This window comes from Microcaecilia unicolor, chromosome 9 (assembly GCF_901765095.1).
Source record: "Microcaecilia unicolor chromosome 9, aMicUni1.1, whole genome shotgun sequence".
Lineage (NCBI taxonomy): Eukaryota > Metazoa > Chordata > Amphibia > Gymnophiona > Siphonopidae > Microcaecilia > Microcaecilia unicolor.
The window spans coordinates 184,904,781-184,926,911 of NC_044039.1; the positions used below are offsets into that span (position 1 = coordinate 184,904,781).

The window sequence follows — 22,131 nt, forward strand, 5'->3', positions numbered from 1 at the left end:
CCCCTTTACACATGGAATTTCAATCCATAGGGATTCCAAGATGTGTTTTGTCTCCTGCACAATTTTCAATTTTTGATTCAAGGCCCTCCTTAACATACAAGGCTACCCCTCCACCACTTCGATCCACCCTATCACTGCGATATAATTTGTACCCCGGTATGACAGTGTCCCACTGATTATACTCCTTCCACCAGGTCTGAGATGCCTATTATATCTAATTTTTATTTAGTGCAATATATTCTAACTCTCCCACCTTATTTCTTAGGCTTCCAGCATTTGCATATAGACATTTCAAACTGTTTGTTGTTCCTATTTACAACATGCTCAGTACTTGACAATATTAGTTTGCAATCTTTTGTCTGCTTTTTATTTTTATTTAAGGACATCTGATCTACTATGTTCTTTTTATCAACCTCACTATCAGGATACCCTAGCTTCCCTGTTTTGGTGATATCTTTAAAAGATATCTTATTCCAAACCATGCGCTTTTGAGTGACTGCTGGCCTTCCCTGAGTCTCTAGTTTAAAAGCTGCTCTATCTCCTTTTAAAATGCCAATGCCAGCAGCCTGCTTCCACCCTGGTTACGGTGGAGCCCATCCTTTCGAAATACGCTCCCCCTTCCCCAGAATGTTGCCCAGTTCCTAACAAATCTAAAACCTTCCTCCCTGCACCATCGTCTCATCCACGCATTGAGACTTCGGAGCTCTGTTTGTCGCTTGGGCCCTGTGCATGAAACGGGTAGCACTTCGGAAAATGCTACCCTAGAGGTTCTGGATTTGAGCTTTTTACCTAAGAGCCTAAGTTTGGCTTCTAGAATCTCTCTCCCACATTTTCCTATGTCATTGGTACCCACATGTACCAAGACAGGCGGCTTCCCCCCAGCACTATCTAAAATTCTATCTAGGTGTCAGGTGAGATCCGCCACCTTCACACCAGGCAGGCAAGTGGCCAAGCGATCCTCACGTCCACCAGTCACCCAACTATCTACATGCCTAATAATCGAATCACCAACTACAACAGCTGTCCTAACCCTTCCCACCTGGGCACTAGCTCCTGGAGACACATTCTCCGTGCGAGAGGATATTGCATTCCCTGGTGTGGTGGTCCTGTCTCACCAGGGTGATGCTTTCCTTTTAGAAGGCCTCCCTCTAAGGCAGCACAGGGGCTGCCAGATTGGAGGTGGGACTTCTCTAAAACGTCCCTGTAGGCCTCCTCTTTGTACCTCTCTGTTTCCCTCAACTCCAAGTCTGCTACTCTAGTCTAAAGAGAACGGACTCATTTTCTGAGAGCTAGGAGCTGTTTGCATCGAGCACACACATATGACATCTCCCCAACTTCTAGATGGTCATACATGTGACACAGTGCAATAGACTGGGTAGCACCTCTCTCGCTGATGAAGCTTTGGACTCTGTTGGATGATGCCACTCATTTGTTAGAACTTCTGACCTGCTGGTCACAGAGCACCTACTACTTTTAACTTTTTTGTGTGTGCAGGTAGAATTTTTTTTTTTTTTTTTTGCTCTAAGCACAGAGGATTCGGCACCTAACCACTACACCTCTATTCAGGAAATCGTGACTGCCCCAACTTGACATTTCGTCCTTTAGGTTGTAAGCTCCTTCGAGCAGGGACTGTCTTTCTTTGTTAAACTGTACAGCGCTGCGTAACCCTAGTAGCGCTCTAGAAATGTTAAGTAGTAGTAGGATTTTAATATGCAGTGTATTTAGACTTCCACCCCCAGCCTAAATACTCTTTCAAATCCTGTTTCATTGTGATTTAGCCACATCGAGTGTGGGCAGTTCTTAAACAGCTAACTTACACAAGTAAAATACTGTGTACCTGAAGAAACAGCTTACAAAATTGCTTTGTAAGTGATGGGTATCACTGAACGTTTTTCAATATCCCAACATTTTCCGTCGCATTCTTACCATAGCTGTTCACTGTCTTACCATGGAACTTGGTAATGAACTGGAAACCCTTTGGCTTCTATTCAGCAAAATTCTGGTGTTAAATGAAATGAGTGAATGTAGTATAGATGGAGCATCTGCTGATTTTTCTAAAAGCTGCAAAAATGATCGACTGTCTTGGATACTTGTCCACGTTCTGTGACGATTTTGCTTAGATTTTTTTTTTTGCCTAGATTGGAATGTCAGAGGCCACAGTAAAATCCTAATAGGATCTTTATAGAATAAGTTAGGATGTGCCCTCTAAACTTGTTCCTGTGGCTGCCCATATCTGATAGTAAACTTTTCTAGTGTGTGTTTTGGGAGTTGGTAGCATTCTGAATTCTTAATTTTAGGATTAATGTCTACAGAATCTTTGGAGTTTTCAGTAAAGCTGCTTAAATTTGTAAATTCCCCTTCATTGTCTAAAGTACTTACTTAGCAAAATGTAAATTTTTCTCCATGTCACCATGAAAAACGACAATAGCAGAAATAATACATTGGACATCTGCTCAAATGTTGTTGTTTTTTAAATACAATCTAAAGCAGATGTTGTGGAGCTTGAATTGAAATATTTATCACAGAACATGAAGCAGAGTTTACATACCTGCCTGTTGTACCATTCTGATTCCATTTATTTACAGTGACACATAAGTTTAGTATAACTATTGGTCCAGAAAATCCTAATATGGCTGAAAGTCTATCATGTACTCCTAGTACAAATAGAAGAAAGAAAAAAAAAAGTCTATAAATGAAGCTACTGTGATTCTACCACCTATAGGAAGTAGAAATGAGGAGGTTGCACCTTCTACTCCAATTGTTTAAAGCAAATTCTGCATTTACTGTGCAGAATTTGGCACAGGAAACAGGAAGCAAAGACCCATAATGGGCTACTGCCAAAAGAAGCAGCAGCTGTGAGAGGGACAGTGTGGGCTGCATGGGCTGGAAAATGAGAAATCTGCAGTAGCTGGGAAGTGAGGCATAGTTGGTAACTGTGTGTGTAGCTTGTCCCATGGACCTTTCTTCTAATAAACCCATTCTCAAAGGCTGGTTGGATAGCTGGGAGGTGAACAGCTGCAGTCAATGTTAGGATTTAATTGGCCAGAAATTGAATTATTTGTGCTTCACTGGAAAGCAGGACAATGTCTTCTCCATCCCCTAGCTTTTAGGTGGGTCAGGTTGTTTGTAGCAGCTCATTAGCAGACAGGTGCCTTGGTTCATAGTCCAGCCTTTGGGAATGGTCTGAGGTAGAAATAACTGGTAGCTAGCTAGCTGGGGTAGGGGTTGGATGAGAACTAAGAGGAGCAGCTGGCCAGACCAGAGTAAGTCAGGGGACCTTTTTGAGGGCTGGGTGTTCAAGCTGTGGGGAGGGGGGGCTGCAGCTGAGTTGGGGATAGAAAGCTGGGATAGGGGCTTTGAGTAGAAAGCTAGAAACCCAGTTTTTGGGGGGGGGGGGGAAGAAACCCTGTGTGTGGTTTGTGGGCAATCAAGCTGAAGGAACAGACAATAGAGATGGCATGGTGAAGCCTTGAAAATAGGAGAGGGCTGGATGGAAAGTCATTTATGAGTTCTGTACAAAAATTAATTCTTCATCTTTGAATGTTTCTTACTTCCTTGTCATCAGCAGCAAATGAATCCATTATGAATGGGTTGTGTCCACCTACCAGCAGGGGGAGATAGAGAACACTGAAAACCATAGTGCCTCTAGGACGGCTAGCTCCATCTGCCTCTCAGTATCTCTCTATCTCCCAGCAGGGTTGGACGCAGCTTGTTCAGCTCCTTGAAGATTCTGCCTGGGGTGGCTCCTGTGCTTTTGCCAGTTGTAGCAGGGGTGTTGTGGCTAAGTGGAGCCCACTTTAAAGGCACATAAGTTCACCCTTTCCCTGCCTTCCCCTTCCCCCTGTGTGGATGCAGGCATATAGGTTCGCCCTTTCCCTGCCTTTTCCACCCTCTTCTGCCTCTGGAGTACCTCTGTAGCTGTTTGCCTCCGACTTTCCTCACAGCGTTAAAAAAAAAAAAAAAAAAAAGTATGCGCTTTTTCAGCGCCGCTATTTCTGAGGCTTTTCCTGACTGTGCAGCGTGACCGGAGCTAGTAGAGTTGGTCCCTTGAGGTAATAGCGATACTCAGCTCCTCTGGGGAGGGCCCGCGGACGACGTTCTGATTGGGGTGATTTTGGCGCGAAGCCGCCATTTTGAATTTTATTCCACAGTTTTTCGGCGATGGCTGCTGAGGGAGTTAAACGCTGTTCCCGTTGTGGCAAGCGAAGATCAGCAGCGGGGCTTTGTAAAACGTGCTGTTCAGAAAGTAGAGCCAGTACGAGCATGGCGAGCGATGATTCTTCCCGCTCGATGGAGCTGGCAGCTGACGCCATCTTGGAAGCGCCTCATGGCTCGACCCCCGCAGTTGCGGAGGAGTCTGAGAGCAGAGGGGTGCCTCGGTCTGAGGCTACCAGAGGAGCTCCGTTCCCCGTGGCTCCTAATTCAGAGACGGGAGGTCAGGGTGAGTTTTTCTCCCCCGAGTTTGTGCTTATTTTACATAAAGCCTTCATGCTGAAAAGAGCTGTGCCGCAGGTGTCCGATACTGCGTTGCTACCTGATCCCCCTCCGATTGATGGTGGCCCGGGGCTGATGTCAGATGTGGATTCCCCTGAGCGTTGGATGCACGCTAAGCATAGATGGGTAAATTCCCCGTCGGAGAGTGGCATCCCTTCCCCCCCTCCTGTGGTCAGGCTGTGGGAACTCTGAGGGATCTGGCAGGCCTTCATGGTCTGAAGAGCCAGAGGGAAGGTGCCATTTTGCCACTGGATCTGGATGATCCCACTGCGGTTCGGATTTTCCACCGCAATGAGCTGCCAGCACTTATCTCTGATGCCTTACAGGCCTCTCTATTGATGACCCTGTTCAAGGCGAGGCCTCCTCCGGTAATCCGAGCATGGCGAGTACTAAGAAGCCTGCTTGTGCCTTTCTTTGCATGACTCCATCCAAGAGTTTATTTCTGCTCAATGGGCTGACCCCGAGGGGCCCTTGAAAGTGGCCAGGGCGATGGGGCATCTTTACCCTCTGAGTGAGGAGCACTTGGCCCGTTTTGGGAGGCCTAAAGTGGATGCCTTAGTCATGGTGGTGACAAAAAAGACCACCCTCCCAGTGAAGGGAGGGGTCGCCCTGAAGGACATTCAGGACCGGTGGCTGGAATCAGCGCTAAAACGGTCCTTTGAGATTTCGGGCCTAGCCTTAAGGGCGTCTGTTTGCTTTTCTTATGCTGCTCGAGCCTGCCTCTTTTGGTTAAAACAGGCAGTGGAACAGCCCGTGGATGGTGCGGAGTCCCTCGCTGAGGTTGCACCACGAACGGAGTCGGCCTTGTCATTTTTAGCTGACTCCCTCTATGGTCTGGTCAGAGCTTCAGCTAAACAGATGTCTGTGGCGGTGTCCGCCCGCCGCCTTCTATGGCTACGGCATTGGGTGGCTGACATGGTCTCTAAGCAAAGGCTGGTGAAGTTGCCCTTTTGGGGCCTTCTGTTATTTGGAGAGGAGTTGGAGAAAACTGTTAAAGACCTGGGGGATGCTAAACCCCAGCGGTTACCTGAGGATAGGCCGCGGCCTTCTTCCAATGGTCAGTTGGTTCCCTCCTCCTCCAGACCTCGCTTCCATGAAGCCAGAAGGTATCGCCAGGGGCGCTCTGCTGGGTTTACTCAACGTGTCCGCTTTCAGCAGAGGAACTCCTTTTGCTCGGACAAAAGCTCCACAGTGGCAGGCTCAAGGCCAGGAGCTTGAGGCCGTCCACCACAATGATGGGACGCCGGTCCACTCCTCCTTTACAGCTGTAGGAGGACGCCTTTCCCTCTTTTTCGAGGAGTGGACCAATATTACCTCAGATCAGTGGGTCCTGGACCTGATCAGAGAAGGTCACTGATTGGAATTCGGTGCCCCGTTGAGAGACGTGTTTGTGGAGTCCCGATGCGGCACTGCCGTCAAACGGGCGGCAGTAGAGGAGACCTTACAAGTCTTGTTGCATCTTGGAGCGGTGATCCCCGTGCCTCCCGCCGAACACGGCTGCGGTCGTTACTCCATTTATTTTGTGGTGCCGTGAAAAGGCGGGTCTTTTGGCCCATTCTCGACTTAAAGAAAGTCAATGAGTCACTAAGAGTGAGGCATTTTCACATGGAAACCCTGCGCTCCGTCATTGCGGCGGTACAGCCAGGAGATTTGCTCACGTCTCTGGACCTAAAAGAAGCTTACTTGCACATTCCTATATGGCCCCCGCACCAATGGTTTCTCCAGTTTGCGGTGTTGGGAAAACATTTCCAGTTTCGGGCCTTGCCTTTTGGCCTCGCCACAGTTCCCCGAACCTTTTCCAAGGTAATGGTGGTAGTAGCTGCTTTTCTCAGGCGAGAGGGTAGCTGCTTTGCTCAGGCGAGAGGGTATCTGGGTTCACCTGTACCACGAAGACTGGCTCATCAGAGCGGACTCTGCAGAAGAGGAGAGTCATGTAACAGCCAGAGTGGTCTCAGTACTGCAATCTCTGGGCTGGGTCGTCAATATACCCAAAAGTCACCTGACTCTCTCTCAGTCTCTAGAATATTTGGGGTCTGGTTCGACACGGCCTCGGGGTTTGTCTTTCTACTCGACCAAAGGCGGTGCAAGCTTCAGAATCAGGTCCGTCTGCTCCTGAGGATGCCTCGCCCGCGAGCTTGGGACGTTGTCCAGCTGTTGGGATCAATGACGGCCACCTTGGAAGTGGTGCCTTCGGCGAGAGTGCACATGAGCCCTCTGCAGATTGCCCTGCTTCAACGATGGTCTCCTATGTCCCTGGATTATCAACGCAGACTCCCTTGGCTCCCTGCGGCCTGACTCAGTATGGAGTGGTGGCTCTCGACAGCATGCTGCGGTGAGGAATGCCGCTAGCGCTTCCCGATTGGTGCCTGGTGGTAACGGATGCCAGCCTGAAGGGCTGGGGAGCACATTGCCAGGGAAGTTATGCCCAGGGTCTGTGGACACCTGAGGAAACGGGGTGTTCCATCAATCGCTTGGAACTGAGAGCGATATTCCAGGCTTTTCTGGCCTTTCACAAGACTCTGGAGGGGCTGGCTGTCAGAGTTCTGTCAGACAACACGACAGCAGTGGCCTACATAAATCGACAAGGCAGCACTCAGTGTCAAGCACTGGCCACAGAGGCCACTCAGATATGCCACTGGGCCGAGCTACATCTGCAGCTTCTGTCAGCAGCTCACATAGCAGGTCAGAGCAACATGCAAGCCGATTTTCTAAGCAGGTATCAAATCGACCCTGCGGAGCGGGAACTGGCAGACGAAGTGTTCCTTCAGATCTGTACCAAATGGGGAATGCCCATAGCGGATCCTATGGCCTCAAGCTCAAATTCCAAAGTCCCATCCTTTTTCAGCAGATGGAGAGATCCTTGCTCGGCAGGGTTGGATGCCTTGGCTCAACCCTGGCCCCCGGGCCTCCTGTATGTGTTCCCTCCTGGGCCCTTAATAGGGCGTCTCCTGCGAATTCGGCTGCATCAAGGAGTGGTGATCCTCATTGCCCTGGATTGGCCCAGGCGGCTGTGGTATACGGACCTCCGGCGGATGCTGGTGGAGGCTCCCCTTCCTTTGCCTCTGGTACCGCACCTGTTGACGCAGGGCCCTGTGACCATGGAGGATCCATGCCGCTTTGGTCTTACGGCATGGCTATTGAGAGGGTGCAATTGAGAGACAAGGGCTATTCTAACAAAGTCATCTCTACTCTTTTGCAGGCCTGCAAGCGTTCCACTTCCGTTGCCTATGCTCGGATCTGGCGCCAGTTTGAGGCTTGGTGTGTTTTTAAAGCGATCACACCCATGCGGGCTTCTGTTTCGCCGATTCTTGACTTTTTGCAGGACGGTATACAAAACGGCTTGGCCTATAATTCCCTGTGTGTTCAAATGGCAGCCTTGGCATGTTTTCGGTTGAAGGTCGCTGGCCTCTCCCTGGCTGCGCACCCGGACATTGCACGGTTTCTTAGAGGGGCGCTTCGGCTCCGACCTCCCCGTGTGGGCCCCTTGTCCGACTTGGAACCTGGGGCTAGTATTAAAGGCTCTTCACTGTTCGCCCTTCAAGCCGCTGAGGTGAGCTTCAGAGAAGGATGTGACTCTAAAGACAGTCTTTTTGGTGGCCATTACATTGGCAAGACCGGGTGTCTGAGCTCCAGGCGTTGTCCCGTCGAGACCCATTTCTGCAATTTTCAGAGTCCGGAGTAATAGTACGTACAGTGCCTTCCTTCCTGCCTAAGGTGGTTTCAGCGTTTCACCTAAACCAGCCTATTTATCTGCCCTCCTTTTCTAGGGAGGAGTTTCCGGAATCTTTTGGGCAGTTGCACCTTTTGGAGGTGCACAGGGCTCTGTTGCAGTATCTGCAGATGTCTAATGCTTTCAGGACCTCTGATCACCTTTTTGTATTGTTGTCAGGTCCTCGCAGAGGGTCTCCAGCGTCTAAATCCACTATAGCCCGTTGGCTTAAGGAAGCCATTTTTTCTGCATATCTTCTATCTGGCCGGCCTCTCCGCCTGACGCCTTTTAGGCACATTCCACAAGAGCAATTTCTTCCTCTTGGGCCGAGACAGGAGCACTCTCTCTTCAAAAGATATGTAGTGCAGCTACTTGGGCTTCTAAGCTCTCTTTTGCCCGTTATTACAGGCTGGATGTGGCTGCCAGGAGGGGCTCGCTTTTTGGAGCACAAGTGCTTGCGCGTGGTGTGGCTTGTTCCCGGCCTATCTAGGGATTGCTTTGATACATCCCATTTGTAATGGATTCATCTGCTGCTGATGACAAGGAAGGGAAAATTAGGTTATTACCTTGGTAAATTTTCTTTCTTTTAGTCACAGCAGATGAATCCATGATCCCTCCCTGATTCTGTTTTGTGTTCAGTTTTTCCTGCAGACATGTTCCCTCATTGGGAGAAGTTGGAAAACAGTCTTCAGGAGTTCTGTTCTACTACAGGAGGTTGGGTTCATCTCTCCTTTGTGTTATTGCTCCTGTTCTGGGGCGTTCATTCGCTGTGAGGGAAGTTCATGTTATGCGATTTTGCGGATTAACACTGCTTTGGAAGCTTCAAAATACTGAGAGGCAGATGGAGCTAGCCGTCCTAGCGGCACTCTGGTTTTCAGTGTTCTCTATCTCCCCCTGCTGGTAGGTGGCACAACCCATTCGTAATGGATTCATCTGCTGTGACTAAAGGAAAGAAAATTACCAAGGTAAGAACCTAATTTAGCCATTGCATTTTACTCAAAGGCATTGAATATATTGTGTTAGGTAAGCAATGCAGAATGCTAAAATATTGAGCACAAAGTTTATATTTTTGTGCAAGTTCTCTCAGCTGTAACCTACATATCATTTCAGCAATTGTCAACATTCCCCAAATTTTCCCATGTATGCATTTCTTCAGTGGTTTGTTACTACTGTATGCAACATCATTGATGTGGGGATTTAGTTTAGTGTTTTGTGTACAAAATACTTAGTGGTATAGAACTGGTAAACGTAAATCAGCTTTTCAGTCTTTCAAAAAGTACAGAGACTAGCAAGGAAGTTACATGGTGCTACTTTAAAACGAACTGGAGAAAATATTTTTTCACTCAAGCTCTGGAACTATTTGCCAAAGGATGTGGTATCAGCAGTTTGTGTATCTGGGTTTTTGGAAAGGTTTGGACAAGTTCTTGGAGGAAAAGTCTATAGTCTGCTATTGAGAGAGACATGAGGAAAGCCACAGCTTATCTCTGGGATCAGTAGCATGAATCTTGTTACTAGTTTGGATTCTGTTAGGTACTTGTGATTTGATTTGGCCACTGCTGGAAGCAGGATACTGCTAGAAGGACCTTTGGTATGACCCAGTATGGCTATTCTTATGTTCTTATTGGTAAATGGTCAGAGCTAATAATTTTATAGTACTTCCAGTTTTCTGCTTTCCTTTGGGATGGTTTCCTACTGAGAGAGTCAAATTTTTGCGTAACTTATTTGGTTAGCAGTCCTCAAATCAAATTTACTATGTAAGACAGCAATCCATGGGGAAAATTAAGTTAGAAACATTCATGTAGAGAAGGAGTCCCTAAATACAGTCCTCAAGTGCTGCAATCCTTTCAGGTTTTAAGGATTCTCACAATGGATATGTATATCTATTGCATACAGTGACGGCAGTGAATGTAACTAAATCTCATACACATTCATGGTGGAAATAAACCAGGTGAGATGCAGCCCTTGGGGACTTTTGCTGTAGGGGCACTTGGTGCCAGATAGCAAGCCCCCGTCACCTCAAATGAGTTTGCTTATGATTGAGTTTAACCCCCCTCCCCCCCCCCCCCCCCCCCCCCAAAAAAAAAAATCCCCGATATAAACTGTGTTTGGGAGGTGGCAGGGCAGGTAGTTGAGGATGGGAGAGGGCATTCATAGGTATATATGGATTTTATCATGGTACTGCTGCAATGGCCAGCAAATTATTGGATGATTTTGTATTTCTAAATGTGCCTATGTTTTCTCTTGCAGGAGAATATATAAAAACATGGCGACCACGGTATTTTCTGCTCAAGACAGATGGTACTTTCATTGGGTACAAGGAACGGCCACAAGATGTTGACCAGCTGGAAACACCTTTAAACAATTTCTCTGTGGCCCGTAAGCATTATTTAGATTTTTAAAATAATTCTTAGATTGGAAAAACTTATATCCTGACATTTAATTCTGTGGCTCCTGAAGTCCTACATAACATTCAGATCTGTTGTGCAGATTCTTTGTTTTCATGAGATTGGGTCTTATGATTCTTTCATTCCTGTAGAATGGCAGAACTGATGCAGTGTTCAATAGTACAAGTTATGATCATGAGCAATTCTACCCTTTAAATTTAAAACACATTTCTGCATTCTGCTGAAGTCTCTCCTGTCAGAAAAAATGTGTTAAGGCATTTTAGAGCAAAGGGATTTGCATGTCTGTGGTGAGCAAATTTTTCCTTTGTGAAGCGAGTTGTCTTATATCTAACAAAGGACTTAAAAGCTTAGCATGCAGACCATTTGAAAGTATTACTTGTGGTTGAGTCATCTTAATAGGTGGTCTTAGAAGAGGTTGCGGTGTAAGGGAGCTGCTTTAGTTTAGACTAGTGAAAGTGTAGCTTTTAAAGTTTCAGACCATTGGTTCTTAACCCAGTCCTTGGTATCCCAATAATCAGTCTGGATTTTGGGATATCTGTTTATGAATGAATATTACAGGAGCTTTAGGTCTTTAGGAGCACCATATTCTACTACATTCTCTTCCTGTACCTGTGCTTCTCCAAGGACAAGCAGGCCATGTTATTCAAACACAGCATCCCACCACACATGCGTTGGTCCCTTCCCCTCCTGGTGGTCAAGCACAGGTCCCTTAGTTTTTTTTTTTCCCACTGAGCTGAGAGGACACGTTTGCGTGGTCCTTTACGTACTGTGGGTTTTTTTTTTTTTTTTGCTTTCAGAAGTGTCTTCCAGTGTGGGTAATTCTTTTTCATTTTATTTATATTTATTTTTTCCTTGTAGTTCCCTTACTTTTGTTGCTTCCTTTATTTTTTGCAGATGGCTACGAAAAAAAGGGTGCCCCAGCTTCAATTTGAACGCTGACCCTTTTTTTGTTTAAGATCGAGGAGCTTAATTTATCCACCCCCAGTGGCTTCAAGCAATGTGCCAAATGTTGCCACGTTGCCATGTTATTTCACTCACGAACCCACACAACTGGTTCATTGGGGTGCCTTTGGGCCAGATCATGACCTCCCTCTCTTTGTGATCTTTGTCTTAATATGCAGATTAGATCAGAGTTCTAAAGGAGCAACCTTTTGGCTTTTTTAAGGGCATACCATCGTTTTCAGCACCGGCAGCACTGACCTCCATGGCTGCTCCGACACTGATAATCATTGGGAGTGCACTGGCATCGAGTAGGTCTGAACCAGCCTAGATACGGGCGCTGTATTTGGAAGGCTCCTGGACTTGTCAGCATTGGACTAGACACTGGGGAGATGCTCCGATTTTGCGGCGTCCTCTTCGGCACCAGGGGATCTGAGACTGTATGAATCAAGGGAAGCTCAAGAAGCATAAGCATTTGTCCTCCTCGATGCACAGTGCCAGGAGCACTGGGGTATCGGATACTCAGATACCCAAGAAGTGCCGTCATCGAGTGGAGCACTCCTCTTCTGTAGAATTGGTGCCGGTGTGCCAGTCATTGAGTGGCCAGGTCCCCACCAATGGTTGGACATCGATGACTTCACGGACTGCTTCTGCCCCAGCTCCCATGCCTGTGCCGATGCCCACCCTTTGCAGAGCATGCTTCAAGAATAGCTGATGCCGTTGCTGCGTGGTGCTCCCACTTTGGCATTGAGGGTGCTTGTTCCCTCAGTGGAGCAGCCCCAGCTTCTCTGAGGCTCCACCAATGCCGGTGCTCAGATTGATACCAGTACTTTGCAGGGTGCTGGAGCTGTGCCCTGAACAGGCAGTACACCCCTCTGACATCGGGGGGAGGAAGCTTCTCTAGAGATTAAGGGAAGGGCGTAGACACCGTTCCACTAGATCGAATCTGGTGCGGACCCAGTTTCCTGATCCTCAAGAGGAAGTGGAGTCTGGGACTGCTTATGGGAATCGGATGCAGATTCACATTATTTCTCAAAGAGGAGTTATATGGAATACCATCTGATCCCTCACCTCTTCAAGAGACGGAAATCTCCTCCAGAGGCGCTTTTTCACTGGTTTTGTATGGGAGATGGCTGCGGCCATCCCATTTTAAGTTGAAGATGGAGGAGGAGCTTAGAACAGAGGAGATGTCTTTTCTAGGCTGGTTTCCTCCTAAGGAAAGGTTCACTGTGCCATTGCACTAGAGTTGCAGATGAACAGAACTCTAACCTGTCCGTGGCTAACCCAGCCCTGCCCCACCTCATTGCACCCTTCTGCTCAGTCACCTTGACCCCCCCCCCCCCCCCCAAGAAATCCATATTCTATAAGCAGTGAAAATGAACATAAATGCATTTTCTTCCATACTCTGCTACATATAAAACTAGATGTATATTTTTAAAAAAGCAAGCATCCACGGGCAACTTGTTCCCCTTTCCTTTCCCTCCCATCCCCCCTTCTATCCCATGTGCTCTATTTTCGCCTTTTCCCTGCCCCTTACCACCCTGCACCCACACTCCATCCATCTTTTTTACAGCCCCCTCCCACTGTCTTCCCAATCTCCCCCCCCGATACCCACCCACCATTGTTAAGGGGTCAAGCTGACAAATAACAGGTGGTAGTATATACCATGCACTCCCAGTAAGATCATGAACATGCTAAAATGATAGGGTAATGGGGGCAAAAACAATTTTGGAGGATGTCAGGTGGTCTGGGAGAGGTTGGTGGAGTTTCTGAGGGATGCACATCTTTGGGGCAGGAAAGATCCCCTTTCTTTCCTGTCCCGCTGCCACTGAACCGCTCACTAGTGCTGCTTCTTTAGAATGGCTGCCAAGACCTCTGCGAAAGTTTTGCGAGGCTGTTTGATGTCTCGTTGTCCATTTTAATGAAGTGGTGGCAGCAAATGGATCAGTGGCAATGGGGATATTTCCTATCCCAAAGATACCACTAGACCACCAGGGTGTATAGAGGTACGTGCGGGGAGAGTGTCCTGAGGTTCTGGGAGGGGGAAGGGAACTCTGGCTTATGCTTCAGCGGGAACACCTCAGACCTGGGTACTTCTCTGCAGATCTGGAGGGGATCCCTGCTGACCTTGTTTCCATGCAGCTCTCTACAATGCACCCTATCCTTAAGGATGCACTGACGAGGAATTGGGAATCTCCCCTCTCAGTGCAGGTAGCACCTAAGAAGGTGGATGCAGAATACTGTACCTAGAAGGCTTCTGGATTTGAGAGGGCCAGCTGCCTCACATCTCTGGTGGTCAAACGCACCAAGAATTCTTGGTCTTTCGCCTCTGCACCCATGGGGTGAAAGACCAGAACCTTGGACTTATTTGAGAGGAAAACTTCAGGCCTCGAGGCTCGTTGCCCGATTCCATCCTACCAGCTCTACACGAGCCTTTACTTCAAGTTTTTGGTTAATACACAGGCGGATCCAGTTAAAGATGGGATGTTGGCATTTTTTGGCCAGGGGTGCTTACGACAGATGTTCCATCCAGACTCTGGTATGGAGAGTAGGAATGCACAGACTCTCATGGCTACACATCTCTGACCTGGAACAAGCTGCTAAAGAGAGGATATCAGATGTTCCATGCCGAGGGGACAACTTATTTGGAGAGAGAGTGGAAGAGGTCGGTAATCAAGCTGGGGTTAATGGGATCTAACCTTTGTGTCAGGAACCAGTGGGAATGTGGCAGTGGACTCTTCACAGGATGGACCTCTGAGCTACATACTTCCTAGGAAGGGCAACTGCCTGGCAGACAGACTGAGTAGGGTTTTTTTTTTTTTGCAACTGCACGAATGGTCTCTCAATATGGGCGCATCCTGCAAGGTCTTCTGAGAGCGGAGCACCCCATTGGTGGATCTTTTTGCCACTCACCTCAACAGCAAGATCTCTCAGTTCTGCTCCAGGCTCAGATTGCATGGCAGACTAGCGTCTGATGCCTTTCTCCTATATTGGGGGTGGGTCTTCTTTGTGTGTGTATCCTCCAATATCTCTCATAAAAAAAACTTTTGCTGAAACTCAAGCAAGTTCAGGGAACTATGATCCTTTTGCCACTCACCTCAACAGCAGGATCCCTCGGTTCTGCTCCAGTCTCAAACTGCATAGCAGACTAGCGTCAGTGGCCTTTCTCCTATATTGGGGGTAGGTCTTATCTGTGTGTGTGTGTGTATCCTCCAATATCTCTCATAGAAAATATTTTGCTGAAACTCAAGCAAGTTCAGGGAACTATGATCCTAATCTCACCTTACTGACCGGGGCAGATCTAGTTCCCTCTTCAGACGATAACAGAAGAGATCGGACTGTTTTTTCTGACCCTCATCACACAGAACGAGAGGGGTCTCTTCTACATCTCAACCTCCAATCCCTGAACCTCGCAGCTTGGATATTGTGAGCATATAATTTGATGAAACCTTGGATTTGCTGGATGGTGTCTGCTGCATCTTGCTGGTTTCCTGGAAAGACTCCACTAAGAGGGATTTAAATTGAGGAGGTTTGTTGTCTGATGTGAGGGTGAGGCCTTAAATCCCCTCACTGCTTGAATACCTCCTGTACCTTTGAGTCTGGTTTAAAAAAAAAAACAACTCTAAGGGTTCATCTCCTTGCAATTAGTGCTTATCACCATGTGGGGGAGGTAAGCCCTTCTCTGTACAGCCTCTAGTTGTTCTTTTCATGTGAGGTTTGTTATTGACAAAACCCGGTTCTGTCTTAATCAGCCATTCTAACAGCACTTTTCCCAAAATGACATGCCCATCCTGATGAGTATATTGCATACCATTAGTTTGCAAGCGAGCCTTAGCCTTCTATCTGGAATGGACTAAAGTCCATAAACGGTCCACCCAGCTTTTTGTTTCTTTTGACCCAAACAGGATGGAGTAGCCATCAGGAAATGTACGATTTCCAGTTGGCTAGCAGATTGCATCTCCTTTACTTATGCCTAGGCTGGGCTAACTCTGCAGAGTTATATCAAGGCTTATGTCAGGGCTAGAGAATGACACGGGGACAAAGTTTGTCCCCATTCCCATGGGCCCTGTCCTCATCTGCAGAAGTCTCGAACACTTATGATTTTGTATTTAGATCTTAAAGTATAAAAAGGAACAATGTGCTGTGCAACTGTTTATAAATCACAAATAGAAAACAATAATAACAGTGAGCAACTATAATAACCCTGCTCTCTCCCACCCTCTACCTTTCCAACCCCAACAATAGCTGACTCCTGCTACCGTAAGGAATCCTAATCCACCCTGTTAAAATGTCCAGGGGTACAAAATACAACTCGTTCTGTATGCCCTAGCAGGGGAGAAATACACCCTATGAAGCACTGTTATTATTAAACCACAGATTAAAATACCATAAGTCATCAACAATCGCAGGGTTCAGTCTGGCTCTCCTGTCTTCCATAGTACTTCCTGCCGTACAAGATGTCTTCTTAAAAGATGTGCTGGTAACAGGAATGTACAGCATCCGCTATGCAAATTTTGCTAGTTGTGGCCAGCATGTTTGCTTGTTTTTCCAAAAAATCAAAATATCGTTGTCTGCATCTCTCAAACATAAATAACAGTCCAGTTTATTAACAGGCTTCAAAGTAGAAAATAACATGGAGACAAAGTTTGTCCCCGTCCCCATGCCTACAGTTACTGCATGTCCCTGTGTCATTCTTTAGTCAGAGCCATGGCTACGTCAACCCACTTGAGGTCAGCCTCTGAAGAGGAGATTTGCAAAGCTGCGATGTGGTCATCTGTCCACACATTCATATTCCATTACTGCCTTGAGCATGATACCCAATGATTTCTCTATAACTATCTGCTTAGATAACCCAATCATTTCTTTATAACTATCTGCTTATATCTTTATCTTTCTTCTCATCCTCAATCTTGTTACATTACCAATTGTATCTGATAATCCTGGAATGGCGTTGCCATAACAGCTCTCTGTAAGCCACATTGAGCCTGCAAATAGGTGGAAAAATGTGGGATACAAAAGCAATAAATAAAATAAATAAATGAGACAGCTGGTTTGGGCAAATTGGGCAAGTGGTCCTGCAGAATTTAAGTGACTAGAATCCAACTCCACCCTCCTAGGCCAGTTTTCTTCTGTTCCAGGCTGCACCTCTACAACTAGTAAGCAGATTGTTTCAGGTTGATTGAATAACAGGCCTCAACATTTCGAGTCCCCGTTGTCCTAGCATTGCTTTTGGTGAGCCTGGAAGTCCATTTCTTCCCTTACCTCAATGATTGGCTAGTGAGGAACACGTCGGAGGATGGTGCTCAAGCTACTAGGATTTATTTTAAAGTACCCCAAGTCCTATCTTCGCCCTGCCCAGCAATTGGAATTCATTGGAACCCTGCCCTATACACAGAAGGTTTTAGCCTTCCTCCTGGGGCTGAGGGCAGACACTCTAGTTGCACTGGCTTCTCAGGTTCAAGCCTCTTAGCAGGTCATGGCTCGGCAGATGTTGAGATTGTTGTGCGACATGACATCCACAGTTTGATACCCATGACATGCCTTCACATGATGTCATCCAAGTATCCCCAGAGCTTGCTCGCTCTCTGTTGTGGTGGACCATTTGATCCAATTTGACTCTGGGACTTCTATTCCAAGTCCGTCAGCCGCAAAAAGTTCTGACACATGATGCATCTCTCCTAGGTTGGGGAACTCATGTGGATGGGCTTCACACTCAAGGTGCTTGGTCTGCAGATCTCCAGATCAATCTCCTGGAACTTTGGGCGATCTGGAAACGCTCTAAAAGCTTTCAGAGATCGGCTGTCTCGCCAAATTGTATTCATTCAAATGGATAGGTTGCCATATATTACACCAACAAGCAATGATGCACAGGATCTCACACCCTCTGTGTCAGGAGGCTGTCTGGATGTGGTGTTGGACTTGCCAGTATGGCATGTTCTTTTGAGCCACTTACCTGCTGGACAAAAAATCCCCAGCCTGGTTGACAGATTGAGCAGGGTTATGGAACCACACGAGTGGGCTCTTATCATGGGCCTTGCCTGAGAGATCTTACAAACCCTTGGTGGATCTCTTTGTCACTCACATGAATCACAAAGTCCCGCAGTTCTGTTTGAAGCCCACGACAGACTAACATTGGATGCTTTTCTCCATTGTGTGTTAGGTCTTCTGTATGCATATCCTCCCATACCTCTTGTGGGGAAGGCTTGACTGAAACTAAAGCAAGACCGTGTCTGATCACTCCTTACTGGCCTTGGCAGATCTGGTTCCCTCTTTTTCTAGAGTTATCCTCCAAAGAACTGTGGAGATGGGAGTGTTTTTCTGACCCTCATCACATAGAACAAGGGATCACTTCTGCATCCCAACCTTCATCTCGGTTCCTCACAGCCTGGATGTTGACAGCCTAGCATTTGCTTCCTTGAGTCTTCCAGAGGGTGTCTTCCAAGTCTTGCTGGCTTCCAGAAAAGATTCCACTAAGAGCTGTTAACTCTTTCAAGTGGAGGAGGTTTGCTGTCTGGTGTGAGGGCAAAGCCATAGATTCTATTTCCTGCCCTACACAGACCCTGCTTGAATACCTTCTATATCTATCCGAATCTAGTCTCAAGACGAACTCTGTAAGGGTTGACCTTGGTGTAATTAGTGCTTATCAATGTGTAGAGGGTAAGCCCATCTCTGGACAGCCTCTAGTTTTTCGTTTCATGAGGTTTGCTTTTGTCAAACCCCCTGTGAAACCTCCACCTGTGTCATGGGTCCTCGGTGGTGTCGCCCATATGATGAAATTTCCATTTGAGCCCCTGGATTCCTGCCATCTGAAGTACTTGACCTTGGAAGTCATTTTCTTAGTGGCTGTTACTTTAGCTCATAGTCGGTGAACTTTCAGGCCTTGGTGGTGGATGCACCTTATACTAAGTTTCATCAAAACAGAGTAGTCCTCTTCACGCCCCCTAAGTTCCTGCTGAAGGTGGTGTCGAGTTCCATCTGAACCAGTTGATTGTCTTGCCAACATTTTTTCCCCGACCTCATTCCCAGCCTGGCGAGAGCTCCTTGGACTGCCAGCGATCATTGGCCTATTAAATGGCGCGAACTATGCCCCACAGTTCACTCAACTTTTTTGTTTCTTTTGATGCCAATAGAATAGGGGTTGCCATCAGGGAAACACAATCTCTGATTGACTGGCTAATTGCATTTCTTTCACTTATGCCCAGGCTAGACTTACCCTGCAGGACAGAACCCATGTGTGGCATCCTGCGTCAGAGCACAGTCGGTTCCTAAAAAGATGGACTTCATGTATAGAGTCCAGATGGATCCCGGATTTGAGAAGGCCCAGCTCCCCCACCACTTTGTGATGGTTAACTCTGTTTTGAAGAGCTAAGAGTTAAAGGACAATGCCTTGGTGCCCCTAGGGGCCAGCTGCTAGAACCTTGGAGTCTTTTAGGAGGAAGGTTTACCACGTCTCTTTGCTTGTGTCCCACATAAAGGCCTACTAGCTGTACATAAGTCTTTTCTTGTGGGACTGGTGCATACTATCAGATTGCAAACGATGCTTTCAGATAGAGCTTCATAATTCTGAGCTAGTAGCCAAGCCGAAAGAGTGCCAAAAGCACTGTTCCCGGGCAACCTGTTATGTTTTCTATGTGGTATCCATGCTTTCTGCATTAGATACTGGTATGTACAGACTCACCTGGCTGTGACCAGACCTAGAACTAGCCATTCAAGAAAAGCCGACCAACATCTCCTGCCAAAGAGAGTCCAAGAAAAGAACGGACAGCATGAAAACCGTCTCTTCCTTAGCGTCCCTCCGGACCAGACCAGGATTGGACTGATGGGTTGTGCTCGCCTACCAGCAGGTGGAGACTGAGAAAAAACTCTGACTCTAGAGAGCCAATAGGAGCCCTGGCCATGTGACCTTAGCCTCAGTATTTTCTCAGTCTCCCAGCAGGTAGGAAGTGAGCCCATTAGTCTCTCTCCTTTTCTCTTTAGATATTACAGATATTTGTGATAATTCTTCTGTGCCTGGAATCTTATTTAGAGGCTTGACAGGGTTTCCTTTCTCTTCTTTCTTTGACAGCCTCGGGGGTGTTAAACTCGGGTGACTCGAGTCCACCCCCCTTCCTCCCCATCTCCCTGGCTTAGCAGGGAAGGGCCGTCCCTTTCTCTGGAAAGGTGTACCGTCTTTGGGAGAGGCAGGCACTTTTAACAGGTAGCTGCTTTAAAAGAATTAAATCAAATAAAAGTAAATTCAAAGAAGCAGCCTTTCTTTCCCCAGACTTCTAACGAGCAGGCAGCTCCAGTGTTTTATTATGATTGAGGGGTTATAAAAAAAAAAACAAAAAAAAAAACAGAAGAAAATAATTCAGTATCTGTGACTTTAAACAGCGATTTTTCTTGTCAGATTTAATTTCCTCCATTTTCTTGCGTTTTGGCGGCGGCAGTTTAAACAAATGAAAAAAAAAAAAAAAAGAAGGGTGCGAACTGCGTAAGCGCGGCCACCTGTTTTTTCCGATATGGCTTAAAAGTTCAAACAGCTGCTGTCGGTCAGCGTCGCGCAGTTCACGCAGCCGGAACGTGTAAAATTTGCTTTCCCTTCAAGGTTTCTTCGGGTCCGGTGCTGCCTCCAGTTTTTTCGGGGCCTTTTTCGCCGGCTGTTGTTTCTTCGCCATTCCACTGGGCTCCGCTTGTTCGGAGGTGTCGGGCGCGCTGTCGACGATCGCCACAGGGCCAGTGGAGCGAACGGCGGCCATTTTGTTTCTCCCTCCATCTTATCAGTCGGGGATCTCTCTGCTGAAGGTAAGGCTGCAGTTCATAGAGCAGTTCGGCTCCAAGATGTGTACACTTTTGTATGTGCTGAACGGCGTATTCTAAAATGCTCTTCACATCAGCAGGCAATATTTGGTTGAAAGGGGGCTCCTTTCATATATGGATATATAACAAGCTTTTCTTCTTTTAAATTTCTATGTATCACGGGGCTGTTAACACTAATTTTTTCTGGTGCTCAGTCATTTTTCATTGCCTGGTGGAAAATCTACATCTTATCATAATATCATAATTCATTTCAAGCATTTTCCTCAATAGCTGTAGTATTATACAGTGTTTTAAGAACTTTAGAAACTTTCTCTATAGGCATAGAGTAAATTTCTGTCTTTCTCATTCCCTGGTGAATAGGACTACATTGTCTAAGAGTCAATTGATTGGTACTTTGCAATTCTGACCATAATATCTTAGTTCCTTTCAAGCATTTTACTCCATGCCTATGATGTTATATAGTGTTTTAAGAACTTAACAGACACTCTCAATGGCTGTAGTGTTATACAGTGTTTTCTTTTTCCGACTTTAAGAAGCCTTCTCTAGAGGCATACAGTATATTGTTCAGATGCCATGGGGATATATCAGCTCTTTCATATTCTCTGAGGGACAGTGCTGTCTACCAAGCTCCCAGTCACTCAGCTGCCTTAGCAGGCATGCTTTATTCATGTCTTCCCTTCTTTTCCAACTGCCTTGAAGCCTCTCATTTTTCATTTTAGCTTTCTTCTGGTTTTTACAGGACATATGGTCACTTAGAGAATAAAGTCATCCTTTCACTTAAAGATAGTGGACGGTCCTCAAACCATCTACTCGTGTTTGTCTCTACTCTTATCAGTTCAGCATTGGCAGATTATAAACATCCTGGTTTGGTCCAGTATGCCTATACATACCATCTGCTATCTCTTCCTCTTCCTTAGAGACCTGATGTTATATCAAGCTTTCTTGAATTCAGATACAGTCTTGTCTACACTGCCTTCACCAAGTGGCTGTGGCACAACTTCACTTTTTTCGTTACAGGTAATTTCCAAGTTTGTCCTTTTTCATTTTCATTCTATGCGCCTTCACTCCAGAGTGTTCTTTCAATTGGAAGGGGATTCACTCACTTCCTGTGTATTTATACCATAGGTACATAAGTATGGTTATGCTGGGTAAGGCCTAAAGTCCATCAAGTCCAGCATTCATATCTAATGGGCATAGGTACATAAGTTTTGCCATTCTGGGGAAGCTCAAATGTCCACCTTTCTACAGCCAGAACAGCATTAAAGAAAAGAAAAAAAAAAAAAAAACCTCTCACGAGAGTATCGAACAGAAATCTCTGCTCCAAAAGCAAGGCTTTGCAGTAATTCTGCAAACTAACACATACAATATTTGCCATGGCTGTTCACCACTAGGAACACCGGGGACCCTGGGCCTAGGTTCGGTGTTTTAACCTGAAACAAGCTCAACATTCATATCTATTGGGTGTGAGTCTGGTACTACTACTACTACTTAACATTTCTAGAGCGCTACTAGGGTTACGCAGCGCTGTACAAATTAACAAAGAAGGACGTTCCCTGCATCTCAGTGAGGGAGGACGCATGACCGTGGTACGTGGATTAGTGGTATGTGGATTAGGGAGATCCAAGAAATTACAGGCCGGTGAATCAGACGTTCATACTGGGACAATTTATTTCTGTCCGGAGCGTACTACCATAGCTGGTGGACTCCTATATTCAGAACTTTCTATATTCAGAACTTACCCAACTATGGAACGCCATAGAGATAGGGTTGGAGTTTGTAGCCCTA

The 22,131-nt window shown here is 46.6% G+C and overlaps 1 protein-coding gene across 2 annotated transcripts in view; it reads left to right on the top strand.

The window, feature by feature from the left end:
- The window catches only part of AKT1 (AKT serine/threonine kinase 1), a 329,425-nt gene that overhangs the window by 94,949 nt on the left and 212,345 nt on the right, over positions 1 to 22,131 (top strand). For both annotated transcript variants that reach the window (XM_030214026.1, XM_030214025.1), the window contains one exon: positions 10,451 to 10,579. In XM_030214026.1, coding sequence (XP_030069886.1) covers positions 10,451 to 10,579 — 129 coding nt within the window. The remainder of the gene's footprint in view (positions 1 to 10,450; positions 10,580 to 22,131) is intronic.